We start from the raw sequence: 24,978 nt of genomic DNA on the forward strand, positions 1-24,978 counted from the left end.
TAAGTGCCCTAATGCACACTAACAATGCAAGCTAAAATGCATGGAGGTTCTGTGACAAGAAACCATTCACACTGTAGATTAAAGGTACAGAATATTTTATAAATAGTTTATAAAAGGTTAATAAACAATAATGTGCTAATAAATTGCTAGAATCCAATAGGTTGATTATAACCATCTGTAGCACCTTCTACTGATGTGCTTATAACCATTGTAACTTGGTAAGATGCTTATATACTCTAGTAATCACTTATTAACTCTCTATAAATGTAACTTCATATAAAGTATGTCCATGAACCATTACATTGTAAAGGAGAGGTTGTTGGATGGAAATGATGGCAGTGGAAAGGGATCCTTTCCTCAACTCCCACCTCTTCCCAAACCAAGTGCAGTTAAGATCAGATTAATCATTTGTTGGTTTATTCCCTACACAAATGTTGATCTGTTCTGCCATAAGCTAAAAATGAAATCTCCCTGAGTTCTAGTTCTAACCTCACCTAGTTCTAACAGCTTTCCAGCACCCATTCATTCTTCATGTTCAGTAACCATATAATGAACAAAAATCTGTAATTAAAACTGGAGAGCAGTTAAAGCTCATAATTATATGAAAAAATATTGCGTTTGGCACCCCCACATGCAATAATTGACATTTTAAGTGCTCCTTGGAGCAAGAACCAGTGATTGTTCAACAGACATTAAAAGGGAAATCCTTTAATGCCAATTGATATTAAACAGGGGCATTAGCACTAAATTAATGCTAAATGGCTTGCGTGTTCTTGGGGAAAATTCCATGAAACGAGCTAATATTAAAAAGACTTGGTTGTCTATCAGAGACTGCACTCTTTTGGGGGACAGGAGAGGGAGCATTTAGTTTTGTAGCTTTATAAGATGAACAGTTTGTTTAAAATAAAGAACCTAACGCGAGACACATGGTGACAAATGATGCCTTTCTTCCAGATCAATTTCTGTTGGTTTTGTCTTACAAGTCAAATTAATTCCTTTTCTTAAAATATTGTATTAATTCAGGTAATAAGATTGATTTAGCCGAGAAAAGAGAAGTCTCCAAACAAAGAGCTGAAGAATTTTCAGAGGCCCAAAACATGTACTATCTGGAAACTTCTGCTAAAGAATCTGATAACGTGGAAAAACTCTTTCTGGACTTAGCTTGCAGGCTGATCAGTGAGGCAAGACAGAATACGCTTGTGAACAATGTGGCTTCCCCGTTACCAGGAGAGGGGAAAAGTATCAGCTATTTGACTTGCTGCAATTTCAATTAAGGGCTGGCCCAAGATTCACCCCAAATGGGCCAAGAGGTTTTTTGCTGAGATTTATCTCAGTGAAGGCAATTCCTGCCACTTTGACCCATCTGACTCACACCTAAGTGAGGTTCCTGATCTTAAAGCATGGCAGGCTGGCCGCTCCACCTCCAGGTCAACATAGCAGAATATAATATGGTTTAATCTTTTTTGCAGTCTCTGGAGTTGGGTAGGAAAAATAGTTTGCACAAGGCGCTCATTCAAATCCAGAGCATGGGCTGCTACATCACTTTCTGTTGGAGATCAGAACAGCCTCCCTGGATGATACGGAAGAATGCGGGATCTCTTTTGCAGCACATGTTTGGCCTTTTTAAAGAAAGATGAACTTGAAGCCTTGGACTATACAGTACTGGCATTCTTCCAGGCTGCCAGCCAAATGAATGCTTAGGATGTGTATATGCCCACAGCATCCTGATGCAGGACTCAATTGTATGTTTTGAATTAGTGTTATATCTCTCATCCGCAGGCACTTTCATGAACTTGGAATTAAAAATATATATATCAACATTTCCAAACAAACAACAGTCTGGAAAAAGATATGGATACTGGCTTAGTCACTTCGTTTGGTGCTAGTACTTCAGCTGAATATTTCATAGACCAAACCTAGTTTTCTTACATTACTGTCCTCTGAATGTGTAACTTAGAGTAAGTAGTGAAAGTATGCTAATAAGCACTGTCCATAAAATATCTTTACCTCTTTTTCTCAGTCTGAACATAGTGGATAAGGACTGTGCTTCCTTGATGTCAATTGTGGGGGTGAAAAGACTTTTTTTCTTGAGGCAAAAAAGCTCTGTAAACAGTAATTTCCTAACGTAATGAACTAGTTTTGAGAATACTGACTGATGGCGTTGTAAACAGATCAGATCTGACCAAAATATTGTGCTTGCACTGATCATGTATAAGGGTTCAAAGGCAGAGCACAGTTTAGATGGCAGCCCAGTGTGTTTGAGTAATGAAAGCTTGTAGTTACAGGTCTTGCTTGAGAAGCAAGCATACAATTTTGTATGTTTTTTTTAAGCTTAAGTGAAAATGGCAGCAAGTGATGGTGTTAATCATTTTGTGTCTTACTCATCCAGTGATCATCTTATGAAACTGTACCTTGGAGAAGCAATTCAAGGTACCAGTTTGGCATCGACTCTGTATTATAGTAGCTTTGGGATCCATGACCATAGACTCATTTAATTTTCTTGTTACTTTGTACTCTAAGTCTCAGACTCCAATGTATGTATAACTATTTGCCTCGGCAAGTTCTTTATATAAAACCTCTAATGTGGAAGCACTGTGGTATTTGTTATATTACACCTCTAGTGCCATGTTCTAATAATACATTGGACTTTACACATTGATGTTAAAGCAAAATTGGAAAAGAGGTTGGACGCATACATAGCAAATCATTCTTAAATGTTTGGTATCAGTTTTATTGACCCGAATGGGGCTAAAACTCTCGGTAACTTTGTGGCTGTGATACATTGTAACTTAGCATTAATCAGCTCGATATCATGTATTATTTGCTGAAGATGTTGACTGGCCTTTTGTATTAACATGAAAAAGCAGCCAACAAGTAAATCTTGAAAATAAAAATGGCCTTTTAAAATGCTTTGTCACATTTTCCTAAAAAGATTTTGGGCTCTATCATACTGTGCCTTTGATTTTCGATGGGAAGTATATGTGTTATGGGTCAAGATAGGAAAATATGCATTACAAAGTGACTGCCGTCGCATGTCAGTTTTTTTCCCTTACAGTGTAATCAACAGGGAAATTTGTTTGACTCGGTGGTTTCTCTTGTGCTAGGTAATACAGTGAAGCCAGCACTAAGGAGCACCTCCAGTAGGGAGGATTCCTTTCTTAACTGACTTCCTTTAAAAATACCCCTTAAATTTCCATACAGTTTCGTTTGACCTCTTAAAGACCATCTAGTTCCTACATAGCTGATTTTGCAGGTCACTTAAGTGTTGCGGTAAATGCCCTGTGGGATAATGCTGCCATCTCACTAAAATACCATAGTATTTTTAAAAAACATTGTTAGTCTTCACGTCCTGGATTTTTCTACATAGTATATCAACTGCTAAGGTAGAGGTACTCGATAAAGGTGCCAGGAGGAGTGAAGTGATGAAGGGCTACAGGTGCCACATTATGCTTGTTTTTCATGTCCTGTCGTCCAAGGATGAAATGCTCAAGTATTTTCCTCAAACCTCTCTTATTAATTTGGCAATTGATCTTTGATTATCAGCAGGTAAGTATGCCCAGTGGTCTCTGATGGGATGTTAGATGGGATGGGATCTGAGTTACTACAGAGAATTCTTTTCTGGGTGCTGGCTGGTGAGTCTTGCCCACATGCTCAGGGTTTAACTGATCACCATATTTGGGGTCAGGAAGGAATTTTCCTCCAGGGCAGATTGACAGAGGCCCTGGAGGCTTTTCACCTTCCTCTGCAGCATGTGGCATGGGTCACTTGCTGGAGGATTCTCTGCACCTTGAGGTCTTTAAACCATGATTTGAGGACTTCAGTAACTCAGACATAGGTTAGGGTTTGGTTACAGGAGTGGGTGGGTGAGATTCTGTGGCCTGCATTGTGCAGGAGGTCAGACTAGATGATCATAATGGTCCCTTCTGACCTTAAAGACTATGAGTCTGAGTTATACATTGCAAGTCATAAGCAGTGCATTACTAGACCACTTTGTATTGTATGATATTAAGGGGAGGGGAAATTTTTATTTTCATACACTGAACACATTCTGACCATGCAAGCCCCACAGTCACTACTGGAAAGAAATGTATTCACGGTGTCTGTAAGCGTTCTGGTTTTTTTGTTTTAAATTTTAACAAAAGTTTTCATTGTCACATTGAGCAACATCAGAGCCAGTTGAGTAAGGAGCTGGGAACAAATTAGCTAGGCCTTTCTGTGGATGCCCTTAACAGTACGCTCATCTTTAAGTGGCCAGTTTCAAGGATAATTGAAAGTAAATAAGGAAGAGTTATTTACTCCTTCTCATAACACAAGAACTAGGTGTCACCAAATGAAATTAAGAGGCAGCAGGTTTAAAAGAAACGGAAGTATTTTTTCACAGAATGCACAGTCAACCTGTGGATCTCTTTGCCAGCGGATGTTGAGAAGGCCAAGACTATAACAGGGTTCAAAAAAGATCTAGATAAGTTCATGGTCCATCCATGGCTATTAGCCAGGATAGGCAGGGATGGTTTCCCTAGCCTTTGTTTGCCAGAAACTGGGAATAGGCAACAAGGGATGGATCACTTGGTGATTACCTGTTCTGTTCATTCCCTCTGGTGCACCTGGCATTGGCCACTGTCAGAAGACAGGATACTGTGCTAGATGGACCTTTGGTCTGACCCTGTATGGCCATTCTTATGTTCTCATAAGTTTCTACTATTTAGGAAACGCATGTTTTAAAAGTGAGTTAAGAACTTCTGTTCTCTAAGCCATTTGTTTTGCTTCAGGGTCTAGAGAATATGATACAGTCCTGGCTTATACATCCAACAGGCAAAATCCTTAGAGGGGAAGATGTTCATTTTCCTGGCTACAAAATAGTGTTGCATAATAGGAAATGCTGTGATCAATGGAAACAGGTCACCAAAACAGAGGTGGTAAATGACACGCTCACTTCTTTGTTTAGGCTGCTCCATTCTCTGAAGGTAAGTTGCTTGTGATTATAGACTCCATACCTTCAGCATGTAATATTCAAAGAATTTTTTTTTCTTGGCTCATCAGTTCTGGAAACGATTGCATGTCTTTGGCAGTGTGGATCTCCTTGGGGAAAAGGAGGAACTCGCTTTTCCTCCTCTATGTCACCCATAGTGTAACAGTCCAACGTAGGAGCTGGTTAGAAAACCAGTTACTTTATTTCCAATATTGATAAATGCTGCCCAGCTGTAATCTGAGGTCATTTTAGAGACATTAGGCCTCTATTCAGTCTCTAGAACCCCTTGCTCTTATCTTCCAATGTCTGAGCCACATTTTGTCAATTTATGGATTAAAGGTCAAACCTCTGTGCTTTCTCAGTTTGACCCTTGCATTGATGTGGTCCTGGATACACTGGTGCTGGAAGGCCATGTAAGTGGCTCCCCTTGAATCTTCCAGTGGGGCGCTTGTAAGTATAGCCTAAACAAATAAGACCATTCTTAAAGCCTACAATTCATCTGACGAAGTGGGTGTTCACCCACGAAAGTTCATGCTCTGATACGTCTGTTAGTCTGTAAGGTGCTGCAGGACTCTTTGCTGCTTTTACAGTCCAAAGGAGACAACATGACATCAGAAATAAGTGGTGGCAAGAGCAGACCTCTGAGACTCAGGGTTTCGTAGACCAGGATGACATGAGAAGCTTCTTTCAAGCAACAAAAACTATATATGGGCCACGCTCCTAAGGCCCAACCCCTTTACATTCCCAAGATGGTTCCACCCTCAAGAACAATGTCGCCATTAAATAATGCTGGAAGGAGCACTTTGAGAGCTTACTAAACTGCAATGCCACGGTCTGTGAAGACACCATCGAGTCTATGCTATAGAATACCTGAAGTGACTCTCTTTAAATCCCTTTGGCTGCCTATGCTATTCACTGCTGGGAAAACAGCTCTTGCTGTACCCATTGCAATTAGCTCCTGCAAGGCTGGGTTTAGTGGCTAATGGCTATTGAATTTCTTTAGCATTGGTAAAAATGGCTGCAGGCTGATGTCCTGGCTGCTGACAGTGGTTTGCAAAGATAGAAAGCAGTGATTAGTAATGCAGAAATGGGTGTGTGTGTGGGTGCGTGGGCGTGTGTGTGTGGGCCTTCATAATCTATTCAAACTTTCGAGGGTTTATTTAGCACAGTGGGATGAATCATTAATATGTAGATGTAATAGTTTCCATAAACTTCTCAATGAGAGATTGACAAACACGTGTGGAGTTGGCATTTGTGCCATTACTTCTGCAATGTTAAGAATATGTTTAAAGTCCAATGAGATACTGTTGGCAATAGATTTAATAAATAAATAAAATTTGGCTTCCACACCAGGAGAGCTTTTGAGGGGGAAATGTGGTTTTTTTTTGCGCATTTCAATAGAGTGACAGCTAAACTTATTGTTTATTAAAGAGGGGTGTGTGTGTGTGTGGGGGGGGACTTAGTGAACTCATGCATCACTCATTGCTCTACACTTGCAGAATATTTCACAGAGATTCCTTATTCATAGATTCTAGGACTGGAAGGGACCTCGAGAGGTCATCGAGTGCAGTCCCCTGCCCTCATGGCAGGGCCAAATACTGTCTAGACCATCCCGGATAGACATTTATCTAACCTACTCTTAAATATTTCAAGAGATGGAGATTCCACAACCTCCTTAGGCAATTTATTCCAGTGTTTAATCACCCTGACAAATAGGAACTTTTTTCCTAATGTCCAACCTAAACCTCTCTTGCTGCAGTTTAAGCCCATTGCTTCTTGTTCTATCCTTAGAGGCTATGACGACCAACTCTTCTCCCTCCTCCTTATGACACCCTTTTAGATACCTGAAAACTATCATGTCCCCCTCAGTCTTCTCTTTTCCTTATAATTGGCCTTCTTTGTTGTACCAATTATATTAGACCAGTAAAAACCAGCAGGATCTTATTAAAGGGGACAAGGCAAAGATGCCACATTTATTATGATAACAATTTATGACTAATAACTAATATCTTAATTCTTATACACACACATTATACCTAATACCTATACATACACACACACACATATTCACATTATACCTATTACCTATATACACACACACACACACATTCACATTATACCTATTATCTATACACACACACACACACATTCACACACACACACATCCACATTCATCAGGTGTTCTGCAGCTGCTGCATAGTTACCAGTCCTGAAGATAGCTTAAGTTTATGGCTTGATTTTGCAGCTTGGGTTCGTAGCTTGTGGCAGCTAACTGGCCAGGAAAGCTGGGCACAAGGCTGAGCTGGATCTCTGTTGGGCAGGCACCGATGTTCTTCCATGTTGGCAGCAGAATGTTACCCACAGTCTCTCATCTCACCCTTCTTTTTTATAGGCTTTTAGTTTGGATTCAAAGTCTATAGGTCTTGCTGTGTCATGCTGCCTCTGGGTTTGGATTGATCACCCATCAATTGCAGGCGTGACTTTCAGCCTTGGACTTGGCTTTGATCTTCCTTCTGTTGTTCTGTTGTCCTTTTCTTTTTAGGGTGGATGCTTCTTACTTTGTTTAGGGCTGTTGTCTAGGTCTTCAGCCGTTGGTATTTGAACTTTATGTCATCAGGACAGGCTGGGGCTGGAGGCTGATTCCATCATTCATGCATACCTCATTCACACATCTTAACTAAACTAATAAGATTACAGCAGGGTTTGCAAAAATGAAGGTTAGAGGAAGCTTTTGCAAAATGGAGTGAGTGTTTTAAAATGGGGTTTGAATTACAATATGGAACAGAAGTTACAGTGTAGGCAAGTGTAGTGAATGGTGAACAGAAGTTACATTAATAAAGTGAACAATTAAAAACAATTTCATTTATCAGTTCTACATTGTCCCCCTTTTGACCCTTCAATCCAGGGGCATTGAATGGGTCACACTTTATGTAATTGTTTTAAGGCAGAACCAACATAACAGTTAGGATTACTAATAGGACAATGAGGGGATGAAAAATTATGTTTAGAACTGCTGACCAGGTGGGCTGCTTCTACAACACTTTGCCCCTTCATTTATGACCATTACAGTAGTTGTTGACATTGTAGGGCAAGGTGATCTGTTGCAAACAAACCAAATAATTATAACTAGGTGAATATAACTAAACCTATTACAATTGACTAAACACCAGATATAACCTACACATAAATGAAAACAATTATAGTTATAATAATTGGGAATACAATAAAACCATTACAATTATTGGGTACATTGACAAATAAAATGAGGACCAAGTTTGATGCTGCAATAGCCATTAAATAATAAAAGTTACTGAGTTTAGGACCTCCTTAAGCACACACAACAAATAAGATTTTGTAGGAGGACCACAGTTATTATGCAAAGTTAAGCTGATTTGGACTTAAACTAACATTTTGTTGCTAAAATGTTGCAGAATTCCCTATTTTTAACAGTTTTTAAGAGGTTTTTGGGGACCTGAAAGATGGGGCCTTACAATTATGGGCCAAGGTCTTACAGGTTATGGGGGGCCCAAGAACTACCCTATAGGGCTTGGGGGAGTAGAACCAGAGTGCATAGAGGAAAGTGTGGAATTAACAATATAAGCAAATGTAACTAACAATACAAATGTATCAATAACAAAAATTAACAGCAAAATGACTATTAGATAACCTAACAAAAAATAAACCTGATGCACTGGGGACCAGAGTTTTTTGGACACAAGTGGTGATTGCTAAGTTGGATGAACTTGGGGGAAGTAGAGAGAGGAAAAAGACATTTGTCCTGTTTAGTGTAGTATTTCTTTTTTTTTTTTTTTTTTTTTCTGGACCCAATGCTAGCACAGGACACCACTAGAGACAAACACAGGACACTGAACACAGACTTTGTCGCGACACTGTAACCATGGTATTTTATAACTCTTCAGCTGGTACCAGCTCTCCTGATGATCTGGTTTAGAGCCTGAAAAATAGAAGCTTAGAAACAAATTAGCACAGTGCTCCCACATGGCAGACCCTGCTCAGTCTTTGCCACAGTGTGTTTGGTACTTGGGGCTGCACAAATGCTAATTAGGTGGTTCATTTCTTTGTGACTTAAAATTTTTTATTTTAAAATCCCCAGCCACTTTGCCATGGCCTTGAGGTTTGAGGCAGAAGCAGGCACTGTTGTTACTGTTGCAATGGCATTTTGGCCCTGGGAGGAGGAATCTACCCAAATATCCCCCTTCCCACTCTCCAGAGGGGTCCCAAAAGTCTGCCCCTTCTGGGGTCTCATATGTTCCTTTTTCTGACATTACTGCTGCTGTAAGATGTGAGTGCTGTTTTAACTCTCTGTACTCAACCTTAAGGGCATCTAACTAGGTTTGAATACAACATACATTTTTATTTCTCTGCTTTTGCAGCAGGGGTTTGTAAATCTTGGTGCAGTTTTTCATTTTTACAGGCTGTTAGGTGGAGGTAGCTGTCATTACAAGCCTTCCACAGCAGCCAGATCCCTGCAGCATCTCTTTTTGTTGCATTTGGGGGTTTACATATGAGGATATATTGGGCCAATCTATCCTCTAGGTCCGAAATGGTGCAGATATCTGCAAGGGCTTGTTCAGTCCAAGGACTGTGCCCATATCTTTGAAGGATTTGTTGAAAAGGCGTTATCTCTTTAATAAAAGGTGAGGTAGAAGCTACTTTTGACTCCATTCCTCCCTCTGAGACTGTTTTCCCTTGCCTTTTCTTAAACATTTTTAATTTTGTTCAGCGAGCAGCACTGCTGGTCCCTGAAACCCTCTTGTTGCCCCGATTTGATTTTTTTTTTCTTTCTGCTACCTCTTCGGAGGCCAGCAGGTTTTGTTAACAAAATATATCTATATATTTTTTTTTCTACTACCTCTTCGGAGGCCAGCAGATTTTGTTAACAATTTTATGTTTTCTGCTACCTACGCAGAGGCCAGCAGGTTTTGTTAACAATTTTATGTTTTCTGCTACCTGTGCGGAGGCCAGCAGGTTTTGTTAACAATTTTATGTTTTCTGCTACCTACGCGGAGGCCAGCAGGTTTTGTTAAACAAAATAACAGAAGTTACATTAATAAAGTGAACAATTAAAAACAATTTCATTTATCAGTTCTACATCTTAGCAAACAGTCAGAGTTTACTAAGATTTCATTTTTCTTCAACATTTTGGGGCAGAAAGATGTCATCTGATAAGGTCAGCCAGAAGGCATGAATCTTGTTAATATTCATTTTGAACCACACGCATATCTCTGATCATGAAACCAGAAATATTTAAGTACATGCCATGGATTTTTAGCACAGTAAGTTGCATTACAGATGTTACTATTTCATTTTTCACAGCTATTGACAAAGAAAAACTTCAAATGGAGCAGCTCCAGTCATTCCTGTCAATCTGCAGAGACACCCTTTTTGCTCCTCTTTCATTTATGCTTCAGTCTTATCTTGCATCACAGATCACCTCTGAAATTGTAGATTGAGGTTTTCCTACTTCATTTGATCTGTGAGGAAAAGCTTTTGCTGCTAATATTTGAATTAATTAATATTGTGAGTCTGATTGTTTCTCTTTGTAATATTGCCTAACCAGCATGTTGTTGGTTGTACTTTACATGTTGCAAGTTCAGATTTTAGGGGTCTCTAGTTTTTGCATAAGCTTGTTTCTTCTAAAGTGTCTGTAGTCTACTATAAAAAGTTGATTTTTTTTAAAGTAAGATCATAGGGTTTTTTTTAAAAGAACTAAACTATCATCCGTTCTGATCAGTATTAAATCAAAATTAAAGTAGAGAATTTTTAAGCATGAACCGAGTACCATCCGCTACGGTTCAACTTGTGCTTAAAAAGCCTTTTAAAAGCCAATAGCGACGTTTTGCTGAAGGTGTCCATGCCAATAATATTGAAGGCATTTCCCAGGTGGAAATATTTTTTTTCTAGTCTAAATGGCTCTGTAAATAACTGCGGTGCGGCATCTGGGTTTTTCCACTGATCACAGACTTAGCACAATGTACAGAATTTTAAGTGAGACCCTCTTGTTTCAATGTCTGAATCTCACAGCCACAATGATGAGAGGATGATGCATTGGTTGTTGATCAGGCACAAATAGAGAAATACTTATTTAGCCATTTCATCATAGAAAATGCATCGTTTTCTAAGACTTTTCCCTAAAACTCAAAGGAAGAGAATGTCCTATTCTGAAAAGGAAAGATACTATTATCAAACTGCCAAACTGCGAATCATAAACTACCACAAGTATTTGGCTTTTCTATGGTATTCAAGTTTCTGTTGCCAAGATCGCTAAAATGTGTTGCGTAAGAACAGTGTACGGAATGAATGTCTTTTGTCTGACAAGACGAATGACTGTATAAAGCTCCACGGTTTATTTGTAACTTAATTTTGTACTTGGTGAAAAATTGCTTACACATGCATCTGTATGTAAATAAATGGTTTTAAATGGTTGCTTAGCTTGTTTAATCAAAATTGATAAAATGTAATTGCAGAGATGCCAAAGGTTGGCTGTCCTTAAGAGTGAGATTTACAGTCCCAAAGAGTGAGACTTTCCATGTGGTGTATTAGGTTATTGCTTAATTCACGGACACTCATCTTTGGTCCTAGTCCAGGTTTTTAATCCAACCAGCACTTAATAGTTTGTTTTAAAATGTACACTGCTTAATATTACATAGGAAATGCTATGTCCTAATTCAAACCAGTAGATTTTAATAAAAACAATCGCGGACTGGAACAACCACCTGGATGGTTGGAGAGCCCTTGAAGACCAGGGTTAATAACCCTTCGTTTAGTGGACAGGACAAGAGAAATATTCAAAAATTAACTGTTTTTACATAAACCTAACAAAACCCTTTTTATCACTACAATGTTTATTTTGCATATCACTTTGTCATAGTGATCATCCATTTGAGAAACACTTTACAATACAAATATTATTTGGTTTCTATATTATTGCTCATATTACAATTACAGCAAACTAAAAGAATCAGATTCCAAAATTAAAAAAAAAGTAATTAAATTAAAATAAAACACAACCAAACAATACATTAAATGAATGTAAAATAATTGAATTAATTTGAATCTAACAAACCACATATAAAGGATTCAGATTCCACATTGTTTTTTAGTGTCTAATTTGGTTTCACATTTTATTAATATGCTTTGCTATATTGCCATGTTGGCCCCCTTTCCTATTTTTATAACTTGAAACATGGCTAAGGATTTGCAAGGTCACTTGGATAACAGAGGACTGTGTCCTGTCTAATCCAAGGTTTGGTTTAAATGGTTTTATTTTTTCGAACAAGACTAAACACTCTCTCTTAGAATCATAGAAGATTAGGATTGGAAGAGACCTTTGTTTCGGTCTTCACTGAGAAGTCTGAAGAAATGTCTAATATAGTGAATGCTTACGGGAAGAGGGTAGGTTTAGAAGATAAAATAAAAAAAGAGCAAGTAAAAAATCACTTAGAAAAGTTAGATGCCTGCAAGTCACCAGGGCCTGATGAAATGCATCCTAGAATACTCAAGGAGTTAATAGAGGAGGTATCTGAGCCTCTAGCTATTATCTTTGGGAAATCATGGGAGACAGGGGAGATTCCAGAAGACTTGAAAAGGGCAAATATAGTGCCCATCTATAAAAAGGAAATTAAAAACAACCCAGGAAACTACAGACCAGTTAGTTTAACTTCTGTGCCAGGGAAGATAATGGAGCAAGTAATTAAAGAAATCATCTGCAAACACTTGAAAGGTGGTAAGGTGATAGGGAATAGCCAGCATGGATTTGTAAAGAACAAATCGTGTCAAACTAATCTGATAGCATTCTTTGATAGGATAACGAGCCTTGTGGATAAGGGAGAAGCGGTGGATGTGATATACCTAGACTTCAGTAAGGCATTTGATACGGTCTTGCATGATATTCTTAGATAAACTAGGAAAGTACAATTTAGATGGGGCTACTATAAGGTGGGTGCATAACTGGCTGGATAACCGTACTCAGAGAGTAGTTATTAATGGCTCCCAATCCTGCTGGAAAGGTATAACAAGTGGGGTTCCACAGGGGTCTGTTTTGGGACCGGCTCTGTTCAATATCTTCATCAGCGATTTAGATGTTGACATAGAAAGTACGCTTATTAAGTTTGCAGACGATACCAAACTGGGAGGGATTGCAACTGCTTTGGAGGACAGGGTCAAAATTCAAAATGATCTGGACAAATTGGAGAAATGGTCTGAGGGTAAACAGGATGAAGTTCAATAAAGATAAAATGCAAAGTGCTCCACTTAGGAAGGAACAATCAGTTTCACACATACAGAATGGGAAGAGACTGTCTAGGAAGGAGTATGGCAGAAAGAGATCTAGGGGTCATAGTGGACCACAAGCTTAATATGAGTCAACAGTGTGATGCTGTTGCAAAAAAAGTAAACGTGATTCTGGGATGCATTAGCAGGTGTGTTGTAAAGAAGACACGAGAAGTCATTCTTCCGCTTTACTCTGCGCTGGTTAAGCCTCAACTGGAGTATTGTGTCCAGTTCTGGGCACCGCATTTCAAAAAAGATGTGGAGAAATTTGAGAGGGTCCAGAGAAGAGCAATGAGAATGATTAAAGGTCTTGAGAACATGACCTATGAAGGAAGGCTGAAGGAATTGGGTTTGTTTAGTTTGTAAAAGAGAAGACTGAGAGGGGACATGATAGCAGTTTTCAGGTATCTAAAAGGGTGTCACCAGGAGGAGGGAGAAAACTTGTTCACCTTAGCCTCCAATGATAGAACAAGAAGCAATGGGCTTAAACTGTAACAAGGGAGATTTAGGTTGGACATTAGGAAAAAGTTCCTAACTGTCAGGGTAGTTAAACACTGGAATAGATTGCCTAGGGACGTTGTGGAATCTCCATCTCTGGAGATATTTAAGAGTAGGTTAGATAAATGTCTATTAGGGATGGTCTAGACAGTATTTGGTCCTGCTGTGAGAGCAGGGGACTGGACTCGATGACCTCTCGAGGTCCCTTCCAGTCCTAGAGTCTATGAGTGTATGAGTCATCTAGTCCAATCCCCTGCTCAAAACAGGATCAACCCAAACTAAATCATCCCAGCCAGGGCTTTATCAAGCTAGGCCTTAAAAACCTCTAAAGATGGAGAGTCCACCACCTCCCTAGGTAACCCATTCCAGTGCTTCACCACCCTCCTAGTGAAATAGTTTTTCCTAATGTCCAACCTAGACCTCCTCTACTGCAACTTGAGACCATTGCTCCTTGTTCCGGCATCTGCCACCACTGAGAACAGCTCAGCTCCATCCTCTTTGGAAACCCCCTTCAGGTAGTTGAAGGCTGCTATCAAATCCCCCCTCTTATCTTTTGCAGACTAAATAAACCCGGTTCTCTCAGCCTTTCCTCGTAAGTCATGTGCCCCAGCCCCCTACTCATTTTCATTGTCCTCCACTGGACTCTCTCCAATTTGTCCACATCCTTTTTGTGGTGGGGGCCCAAAACTGGATAGAATACTCTAGATGTGGCCTCACCAGTTCTGAATAGAGGGGAATAATCACTTCCATCAATTTGCTGACAATGCTCTTATTAATGCAGCCCAATATGCGGTTAGCCTTCTTGGCAACAAGGGCACACTGTTGACTCATATCCAGCTTCTCGTTTACTGTAATCCCCAGGTCCTTTCTGCATTTGAGTGGGGTAAAACTAAGACAAACCTAGCACTCCTGGTCAGTAAAGAGAACTTCAGAAGACCACTAGGGCTTTTGACATTGATAAAATATGCCCACGCAGTGTCCATCCTGTATTGCACAGTAGTGTTATGTGCCAGTTTGTACTGCTGCCTCATCCCGTACACCTTGAGGGGGATCTGATTTCTACATCAACTGGTAATCAACAACCTCCTCTTGCAGCTTCTCTTTCTCAGGTGGAGAGAGATTGAATGTGTGCTGGTCTCTACTAACAAAGTGCCCAACCTGTTCAAAAGTGCAGTCTTCCTTAATATCAAAGTTCATAAATGCTGCTATCTTTACCATTTCATCATTCAAAGATACCTTCTCACATGCTGACTTGGCTACACTAGTACAGAATGCTCTGGCTGCACAAAACAGCTTCCATTTTCCAGGAGGACTAATATCCCCTTGCTCTGCCAACTATTGTACAACCTGTTTTGTGACCAAACCTACAAATGCTGTTGGTCTCTTTCAGCACCTGAGTTTTAAAGCTTAACATACTGACTCAAAAAGACAGAGATAAGCTTAGGAATGTGAGAGTGAGGGTATGGCTACACTGGAGAGTTGCAGCGCTGGTGGTGGGTTTACAGCACTGCAACTTACTCACCATCCACAGTTGGAAGGCACATACAGCGCTGCATCTCCCTGGCTGCAGCGCTGGCTGTACTCCTGCTCTGCCTGGGGAATAATGATTGCAGCGCTGGTGATACGGCACGGCTCCGCCAGTGTGGCCACCAAAAGCGCTGTAATTGTCCTCCAGAGTATTCTGAGGTCTTCCAGAATGCCTGTTCAGCCACTCTGCTCATCAGTTTGCACTCTACTGCCCTGGCCTCAGGTGACTCACCCTTTAAATGCCCCGGGAATTTTAAAAATCCCCTTCCTGTTTGCTCAGCCAGGTGTGGAGTGCAATCAGAATTTTTCCAGGTGACCATGCATCCACGCGCCAAATGAGCTCCAGCATGGAGCAATGGTGAGTTGCTGGACCTCATCAGTGTTTGGGGTGAGGAAGCTGTGCAGTCCCAGCTGCGCTCCAGCTGTAGGAATTACGATACCTATGGGCAGATCTCAAGGGCCATGCTGGAAAGGGGCCATGACCGGGACGCGGTGCAGTGCAGGATTAAAGTGAAGGAGCTGCGGAGTGTCTATTGCAAAGCCCGTGAGGGAAACTGCTACGCCGGTGCTGCCCCCACGACCTGCCGTTTTTACAAGGAGTTGGATGCGATACATGGGGGGTGACCCCACTGCCAATCCGACAACCACGATGGACACTTCAGAGTGGGGGGAGGAAAGTGAGAGTGAGGGTACTTGGGTGGAGGGAGACACCCGGGAGTCCCAGGAGGCATGCAGCCAGGAGCTCTTCTCAAGCCAGGAGGAAGGTAGCCAGTCACAGCAGCCGGTACTTGGTGAAGGACAAGCAGAGGAGCGGGTTCCCAGTAAGCGGCTTTTATTTTCAGGATGGAAATATTGCGGGAGAGGAGGGAGGGTTAGGGCTGCATGCATGCATGCCTAGATATGGAATAGCCCATTGATGTGGTCTATCACATCGCGGTAATCGGCCTCGGTAATCTCTTCAAAAGTTTCAGCCAGAGTGTGGGCAATGCACTTGCGCAAGTTTATAGTGAGAGCCACTGTGGTCCTTGTCCCAGTCAGGCTAACGCATCCGCGCCACTGTGCTGCGAGGGGTGGGGGGACCATGGCTGCACACAGGCAAGCTGCATAGCGGCCAGGGCAGAATCCGCATTGCTGTAGAAGACCCTCCCGCTCTTCCCAGATGACCCGCAGCAGCGAGATATCTTCCAGGATTAACTCCTGTTGAAAATGTTGGGAGACTGTTCAGTGTAGATGCCCGCTGCAGCAGTTTGTTTTCCCCAGCACACACAAACCCCTGCACATCCCTGAAGCAATCAGTCCCCCTTACTCACCCTTTCGTGGCTCCTGTGGGTTATGTGCACTCTGTTTGGTATGGGAAAAGTATGCTAAAGTGAAGACTGTAAACTCCTTCACTGTGTGGGAATAACTGTCTGGGTGAGATTATAAACAATGCTGCCTCTGTTAACTGTTGCCATTTTTGCCTTTTGAAAAGTGTCCTTGACTACTCGACTGCCCATATCATCCACTGCTCAGAGGCTACAAAACCTCAGGAAGAAGCCGTGAAAAAGCAAAGACGACATGCTGATAGCAGTTATGGATCACTCTGCCAGAGAGAGTAAAAAACTGGAGGGAAAGGGAAAGCAGGCTCCGCCACAGAAATGCAGCGGCTAAGAAGAAAAGCACAAAATCCTGGCGCACCAAGCAGACTCTATTCAGTCACTCGTGGCCATGCAAAGCACTACCGGGCCAGCCCCGCCCCCGTCCCAAAGCTCTTTCCCTTGTGCCCCAATGTCAGCTCCAAACCCCCTTTCCCCAGCATCCAGGTACTTACCACCACTAGCTGCCCCCAACACCTGTATGTTCACCAACCAGCCCTGAGAACTACGACCCTTACCCTCTGCACTCAACCCCCATCACCATGCAGTATTTTCATCCTGAAGTGCAGCAGTCATTGCACAGCACTCCAGACAGGACATATTCAAACCTGTGACTGTACAGTTCACCACCCCACCCCCCTGCCCTTTTACGTTTCCAAAATGCTGTGTGTCTGTCAAGAAAGTTATTTTCTTTTCAATAAATGAATTCTTGGCTTTGAAAACAGTCTTTATTATTGCAGAAAGTGAAAGATACCATAGCCCAGGAAAGAAACAGGCACTGCAAATCATTTCAGGAAAAACAGATTAATATTGTAACCACTGCACTTCACTCCTGTGGAAGGCACCAAACATTACTGTTGGTTTTCAGCCTCAAATTCCTCCCTCAAGGCACCCCTAATCCTTGAAGCCCTGTGCTGGGCCTCTGTAGTAGCCCTGCTCTCTGGCTGTGCAAATTCAGCCTCCAGGCATTGAAACTCGGAGGTCCATTTCTGACTGAATGTTTCACCCTTCCCTTCACAAATATTATGGAGGGTACAGCATGCGGATATAACCGCAGGGATGCTTCTTTCCCCCAAGTCTAGCTTCCCATACAGAGATCGCCAGCACCCTTTTGAACGGCCAAAAGCAACTCCACAGTCATTCGGCACCGGCTCAGCCTGTAGTTGAACCGTTCCTTGCTGCTGTCAAGCTTCCCTGTATACGGTTTCATGAGCCAAGGCATTAACGGGTAAGCGGGGTCTCCAAGGATCACAACGGGCATTTCGACATTCCCTACTGTGATCTTCCGGTCTGGGAAAAAAGTCCCGGCCTGCAACTTCCTGAACAGGCCACTGTTCCGAAAGATGCATGCATCATGCACCTTTCCAGGCCAGCCTGTGTTAATGTTAATGAAATGCCCACGGTGATCCACAAGCGCCTGGAGAACCATAGAGAAATACCCCTTCCGATTAATGTACTCGAATGCTAGGTGGGGTGGTGCCAGAATAGGAACATGCATCCCATCTATCGCCCTTCCACAGTTAGGGAAACCCATTTGTGCAAAGCCATCCAGAATGTCCTGCACATTCCCCAGAATCATGGTTCTTCTTAGCAGGATGCCATTAATGGCCCTGCAAACTTTCATCAACACAATTCCAACGGTCAACTTTCCCACTCCAAACTGGTTTGTGACTGATTGGTAGCTGTCTGGAGTTGCCAGCTTCCAGATTGCAATAGCCACCCGCTTCTCCAGTGGCAGGGCAGCTCTCAATCTCGTGTCCTTGCGCCGCCGGGGGGGGGTGTGTGTGCGAGCTCAGCACACAGTCCCATGAAAGTGGCTTTTCTCATCCGAAAGTTCTGCAGCCACTGATTGTCATCCCAGACTTCCATGACGATGTGATCCCACCACTCAGTGCTTGTTTCCCGAGCCCAAAAGCGGCGTTCCACGGTGCTGAGCATTTCCGTGAATGCCACAAGCAATTTAGTGTCATACGCGTCAGGCGACTCGATATCATCGTCGGACTCCTCACTGTGACTTTGGAGCTGAAGGACTAGCTCAACTGCCAAATGTGATGTGCTAGCGACACTCATTAGCAAAGTCCTCAGCAACTCGGGCTCCATTTCCCACAGAAATTGCGCTGCACAGAAACCGTTGGGAGACTCACAATGGCGCCAAACGTGGATGGAAAAACAGTGACTGCTGGGATGTGAAGCGATGTGTCACGGGGCACTGGAACAGGAAATGGAAAGACCTGTACCCTTCCGTCCCCTTCCCACAACCCATGGCGCCAAAATGGGATGAGGTGCTCTGTGGGATAGCTGCCCATAATGCACCACTTCCAACAGAGCTGCAAATGCTGCAAATGTGGCCACACTGCAGTGCTGGTAGCTGTCAGTGTGGCCACACTACAGCGCTTTCCCTACACAGCTGTACGAAGACAGCTGTAACTCCCAGCGCTGTACAGCTGTAAGTGTAGCCATACCCCGAGATGGCATGCTAGTGAGTCTCACACCCAGTGAGCGAGACTTGACATGTGAAGTTCCCTTTCAAATGTAAAAAAATAAACCAATGTACTTTAAGAGCATAGTATTTAATGTTAATGTAACAAATCCATAGTCACCTAGGACTTCATGTGGTAGAACACACACACTTAGAATTTCACAAAAAGAGCAGGTGTAGAGCTATCATCCTTGTGAGCATAGGTACATCCTACATGAGCCAAAAAACAATTTCTATTTGCATTTGAAAGGAGATGGCCCTACAGCACTTAGCTGAAATAGCAATTCCACCACTAGAGGGCAGTGGTACACAGACACAAGACAGCTCTTGACAATACTGTGTTAAAACTACTCAAACTGGCATCTTAGGGCATGTGTAAATTATGACGATTTTATAGACGTCAATCTTTAGCAACCGATTTTATACAGTCGATCATGTGTGTCCCCACTAAGCACATTAGGTTGGTGGAGTGTGTCCTCAATACGGTGGCTAGCATCGACTCTGGAGTGGTGCACTGTGGGTAGCTCTCTCACAGTCCCTGCTGCCCACTGGAATTCTGGATTAAGCTCCCAATGCCTGATGGGGCAAAAACATTGTAGCAGGTAGTTTTGGGTACATGTTGTCAGTCCCCCCCCCCCTCCCTTGAAAGCAATGGCAAGCAATCATTTTGCACCTTTTTTCCTGGGTTATCCATGCAGATGCCATAGCATGGCAAGCATGGAGCCTGCTCAGATACACACTGCTTTTGTGAGCATTGTAAACACCTTGTGCATTATCTTGCAGTATGTGCAGAGCCTAGCTCGGTGCTGCCAGCACAAGGAAGATTGAGGACGTGGACACACACGTTTCTGAAAGCATGGGATGTGGCAATTGCGATATCATGGCAGCACTGGGGCATGCTGATACAGGGGAATGCTGATTCTGGGCCTGGCCAACAAGCACAGACTGGTGGAACCACAGTGTTGCAGGTATGGGATGATTCCCAGTGACTGCGAAACTTTCACATGTGTAAGGCCACTTTCATGGAATTTTGTGACTTGCTTTCCCCCGCCCTGAAGTGCAGGAATACCAAGATGAGACCTGCCCTGACAGTTGTGAAACAATGAGAGAGAGCCTGTGGAAGCTTGCAATGCTTGACTGCTACCAGCCAGTCGGGAATCAATTCAGAGTGGGCAAATCTACCGTGCGGGCTACTGTGATCCAAGTAGCCAAAGGCAATTGATAACCTTCTGCTAACAAAGGCAGTGACTCCTGGAAATGTGCACATCATAGTGGATGGCTTTGCTGCAATGGAGTTCCCTAACTGTGGTGTAGCGATAGACAGCATACATATCCCTATCTTGGCACCAGACCACCTTGACAAACAGTACATAAATTGCAAGGGGCACTTCTCAATCGTGGTGCAAGCACTGGCCCTTTCACCATAATAAAATATATAAATAATTATAAAAATAATAATAACCATCAATGTGGGATGGTTAGGAAAGGTACATGATGCCCATATCTTTCAGAACTCCAGGATGTTTGAAAAGCTGCAAGAAGGGACTTTCTTGCCGGACCAGAAAAATACCACTGGGAAAGTTGAAATGCCAATAGTTATCCTTGGGTACCCAGCCTACCCCTTGCTCCCATGGCTCAGAAGCCGTACAAAGGCAGCCTTAGTAGCAGTAAGGGGCAGTTTAGCTGTAGGCTGAGCAAATGCAGAAGGGTGGTAGAATGTGCCTTTGGACATTTAGTAGGGCGCTGGTGCTGTTTGCTGAGTAAGTTAGACTTCAGCAAAAGCAATATTCCCATTGTTAATGCTGTTTGTTGTGTGCTCCATAATATGTGAGAGTAAGGGGGAGATGTTTAAGGCAGGGTGGGAGGTTAAGGCAAATTGCCTGGTGGCCAATTTTGAACAGTCAGACACCAGAGCAATTAGAAGAGCACAGTGCGGTGCACTGCACATCAGAAAGGCTTTGAAAAACAGTTTCATGGCTTACCAGGCTATGGTGTGACAGTTGTGTGTGTTTGTCCTTGATGCAAAGCTGCCCTCTTTGACAAACGTACTTCCCTGTAAGCTTACCACCCCTCTTCAACTACTGACAATCTTGACTAGTAAAAGGTAGCCTGGGGGAGGAGGGAAGGACAAGGCCATAGCCACATTGCTTATTGCAGCCATACTACAAATCAAAGCTGTTTGAACAACATCTTTCTGTTGCTTGGGCTATCCCCTGGAGTTGAGTGGCTGGGTGCCTGGAGGGCCCCCTCATGCATTCTTGGGTATCTGGGTAAGGAGGATATGGAACTTGACAAGGAGGGCAGGCGGTTACACAATGGATGTATGGGGGTTCTGTACTTTAGTTTCCTTTCCTGCAGCTGCACCAGGCACCTCATCATGTCCATTTACTCCCCCATTAGCCTCAGCATCTCCTCCTACATGTTCTGATCACGCACATTGTATACTTTCCTGGCCTCTGCCACCGAATGCCTCCATGCATTCAGCTGTGCCCTATCAGCGTAGGAGGACTGCATTAGCTTGTTTTTTCACCTTCTAATCTGCGATAACCTCAAGGATGGTGTTGATACGGGGAACATAGAAAAATTTGCAGCTGCAGGAGGTGAAAAAAGGGAGAGTAGAATTTAAGATACATTTCTGAAAACAAAAGGGAGACTTTCACCGTGAAAGATGTGTTTTAGGTACAAGGTCACATTTTGCCTTTTATATTGAGCACCTGTTGGTACGGTGACACATCACACACAGCTGGGCAATAGAATTTGGTTTCCAGGCAGCCATGGTAAGCTAAAGGGTACATGGGGTTGGCTTCTTCCCCGTTCATAACATGTGGTAATGGTTTCCAACTGCAGTGCCCTTCTTTCCCATAGCAACCAATGCTGGTTGGATTTGGCATTTAAAGAGCTGCTGTGGGTTTGGGGTGGATGTGCAGCACCTACCCCTCCCACCCCGTGGCTATTCTCCAGGATGATTCCTTTTAGCCAAGCGTAAATAGCCCAGCATGACCAGGGTCTAATGTGCTGGGGATCACCAAACAGAGGGGGGAAAAAGGGACCAAGTGAGGCAGAGACTAGAAACCATCATGATGGGGTCATAAGAGTAAAACCAATCAATCTTTTCCCTCCCCTCCTCTCCTTGAAGGGCTCTCAGGTTAATTCATTAACATGAGGCACTCTTGAGATCTCTACAGAAGAGGTGCCAGGGAGTTTCTTTATAAATGACCGGTTTGCATGCAAGTGCAAAGGGTGGGGGGTTTAGGGCAAGTACTTGCTTTAACTGTGCTTTGCACTGGTGTGCAATTTATTAATTTAAGCTTTTTGCTGTTGGGCTCTTCATTGTTATCTTCACCTGTTTACATTTAGCTAAACGCCATGGAAGATTAGGCCTTACCCTGCAAGTTCTGCCATCCAGCAGATGTGTTGCAATTAGCCATTCCTAAGACTTGGTGCCAATAGGTGGCAAAATCTCTCACTCCTGTGGCTTTGGATTCCACAGCTCAACTGCTGCAAAGCAAGACATTACAGGACATAAGGGCCAAATTTTCCTCTATTAAGAGAAGCAAAACCCTGCTGACATCAATTACACTATAGCTGTGAAATGGGATGGTCTGGTCTGTAATGTATATTTGCATCACAGCTCCCCATTAGCGCAGATCTTAGTCTTTGGCTACTGTTCTGAACTAGCATGGACATTGTACCCTTATGTAGATGTTTTCCCATAATGAACATCATGTAAGAACACGACAACTGGAATGGAGAGGTCTCTGAAGCTGAACTGTTTATTTCTGTGCCATCTAAATACTTGTCTTACAGTAAGCGTGGGTCTATCTTCTACATACAATAGCCATGCTAATATGTATTTCTAGGCACTCAAGCCTGATGGTCACACCTAACTGCACTGACTGGCTGATCGTGGGTACATGTCAGCTAGCAAATAGGACTTAATCAAATATGCCAAACAACTTGTGAGGCGGCTCAGTGTGAATAGACAACATGGACACAAGCCCAGACAGCCAAAACTCAGTATTGCACCCTCATCTGCAGATGAGAATTGCACTAGCATGACTGAACCAGCACAAAGCATCCACGCTACCCTACTGGCTTCTGGTACCCCAACTGCAGCATGTCCCCTCCCCTTCCATCCCTGCCCTGAGTGCTGCAAGGCCTCTGGGCTGGTGCATCTGTCCCACAGGGAAAGGCAGTGTTCTCTGCTGCAGGGGCACACCATCTATGGCTTTTACATCTATGTACCTGCTCACGTTATTGGTGTGTTCCACCCACTGGATGTTTTGAATAATTCTGTCTTGTGCATACAGCATGAGGGGCAGAGATTACATTTATGCAGTGTGGAGGACCACTAGATGCTTACTCACGGGGCAGCTGGTTAGACTCTTGGGCCAGCTGTCCAGAGCCTGTGATGATGAAGATCACCAGTTTTTAGGTGGCACTGTTCAGACAGGTAAAGACTTTTTTTTTTTCCCCTGTTCACTTGTTTGTTTTTAAATTCTATTTTGTGCTTTATGGTGTAGCTGAGTCTACATGTTTTCTTCCTCTCATACCTCTGTCTAGGATCCACAGATGGGACAGGGCTGGCAGAACATTCCTGCAGGCCCCTCAACGTGGCCCAGCCCTTTCCCTTCATCACCTAGTGGTGTAGGATCCCCAGAAGTGGGAAGAACTCTTATTCGGTGTCAAGAGTGCCACAGTGAGTAGTAGAAGGTTGAGAGGAAAGATGGTCGGTCTGTCTGTGGTTAAGATTCTGCTCTGGGACTGAGGCAGTCTGGGTTCTATGTCTGTCCATCTACTATAGACTTCCAGCAAGTCACTGAACCTGTGTCTCTCACTACCTGCACATACAGATGGAGAATGACTCTGCTCTGCCTCATGGGCTGCTGAAGATCAGACTGTGAATGGGTGTGAGGTCCTCACGTTGTGCATCACAGAGCACAACTGAAAAGTTTTTTTTAAAGTGGATTTGTTTGGGGATATTAGGGAGCCTTGGTATGTGTCCACTAATGACTTTTCTTTTTTGGCTTTTGGAAACACTGCAGTGCCAATACGGTCAGCTCCTAAGAGGGAGGAAGCACCTCCTGCTAACTGACCCTTCTCACCAAATACAGAGAAACAGTGAGGGGCTTCCAAGTCTTTGGGTAGGAGATGAGTGGCTACAATGTGGGGGCCATGAGGTGGGCTAGAGAAATGAGGGAGAGATTTTTAGAGCTCCATAGGGCAGGTGGAATTTCCATGCTGAAAATAAAGGAAAGCTGCTGTTCAGGCAGATTTGGAACAGGAAGAGATCTGCATTTACACACTGCTTGCAAGTAGCTCTCAGTGGCTGAGTTGTCTTTTGCAGATTGAAAAATCTAAGGCCCATAGACAGTGGATGCCTTGGAGCTCATTCCACTAGCCCCTGAAATAATGAAAAAAAAGTCTCCTACTGACTCATCTGACTGGGCTGGATACAGTTCCTGGTGCCAAGACAGGTGCATTAGAAATATCATAATGACCTCCCTCAAAAAGAAAGCTAAATGGGTAGCAGAGATGGAACTGAATACAGGTCATCTGATGCCTAGTTCCAGTCACAGTACCTAATGTTTTAGAATGGAATTTATTTCCTCCTGTGACTTATTTCCTAACAAGTCCTAAAACAGCAAAGTCAGCCTTCCACAAAAGGATTTCACTGAAAGCAGAATCCAAGGCCTGTGTTTTGAACAAAGCAGGAGAATAGACTCAGACTCAAGGACTGGAAGGGACCTCAAGAGGTCATCGAGTCCAGTCCCATGCCCTCATGGCAGGACCATGGTGCATTCCTAGGGCTCTCTCTCTAGGGAAGATACAATTATTGGCTAAACAAGCCTTTGCTT

At 43.1% G+C, this 24,978-nt stretch overlaps 1 protein-coding gene across 5 annotated transcripts in view; it reads left to right on the plus strand.

Annotated features, from left to right (window-relative positions):
* Positions 1 to 17,288, plus strand: part of RAB30 (RAB30, member RAS oncogene family) — a 112,287-nt gene extending 94,999 nt beyond the window's left edge. For 4 of the 5 annotated variants that reach the window (XM_050942687.1, XM_050942677.1, XM_050942666.1 and 1 more), the window contains one exon: positions 1,024 to 2,907. In XM_050942687.1, the coding sequence (XP_050798644.1) occupies positions 1,024 to 1,274 (251 nt within the window). In that variant the 3' untranslated portion in view covers positions 1,275 to 2,907. Of the gene's footprint in view, positions 1 to 1,023; positions 2,908 to 16,757 lie in introns of those variants that run through there. The other variant, XM_050942706.1, reaches the window with a different exon arrangement.
* The last annotated feature ends 7,690 nt before the right edge of the window (positions 17,289 to 24,978 follow it).

Source organism: Gopherus flavomarginatus, chromosome 1, assembly GCF_025201925.1.
Source record: "Gopherus flavomarginatus isolate rGopFla2 chromosome 1, rGopFla2.mat.asm, whole genome shotgun sequence".
NCBI lineage: Eukaryota > Metazoa > Chordata > Testudines > Testudinidae > Gopherus > Gopherus flavomarginatus.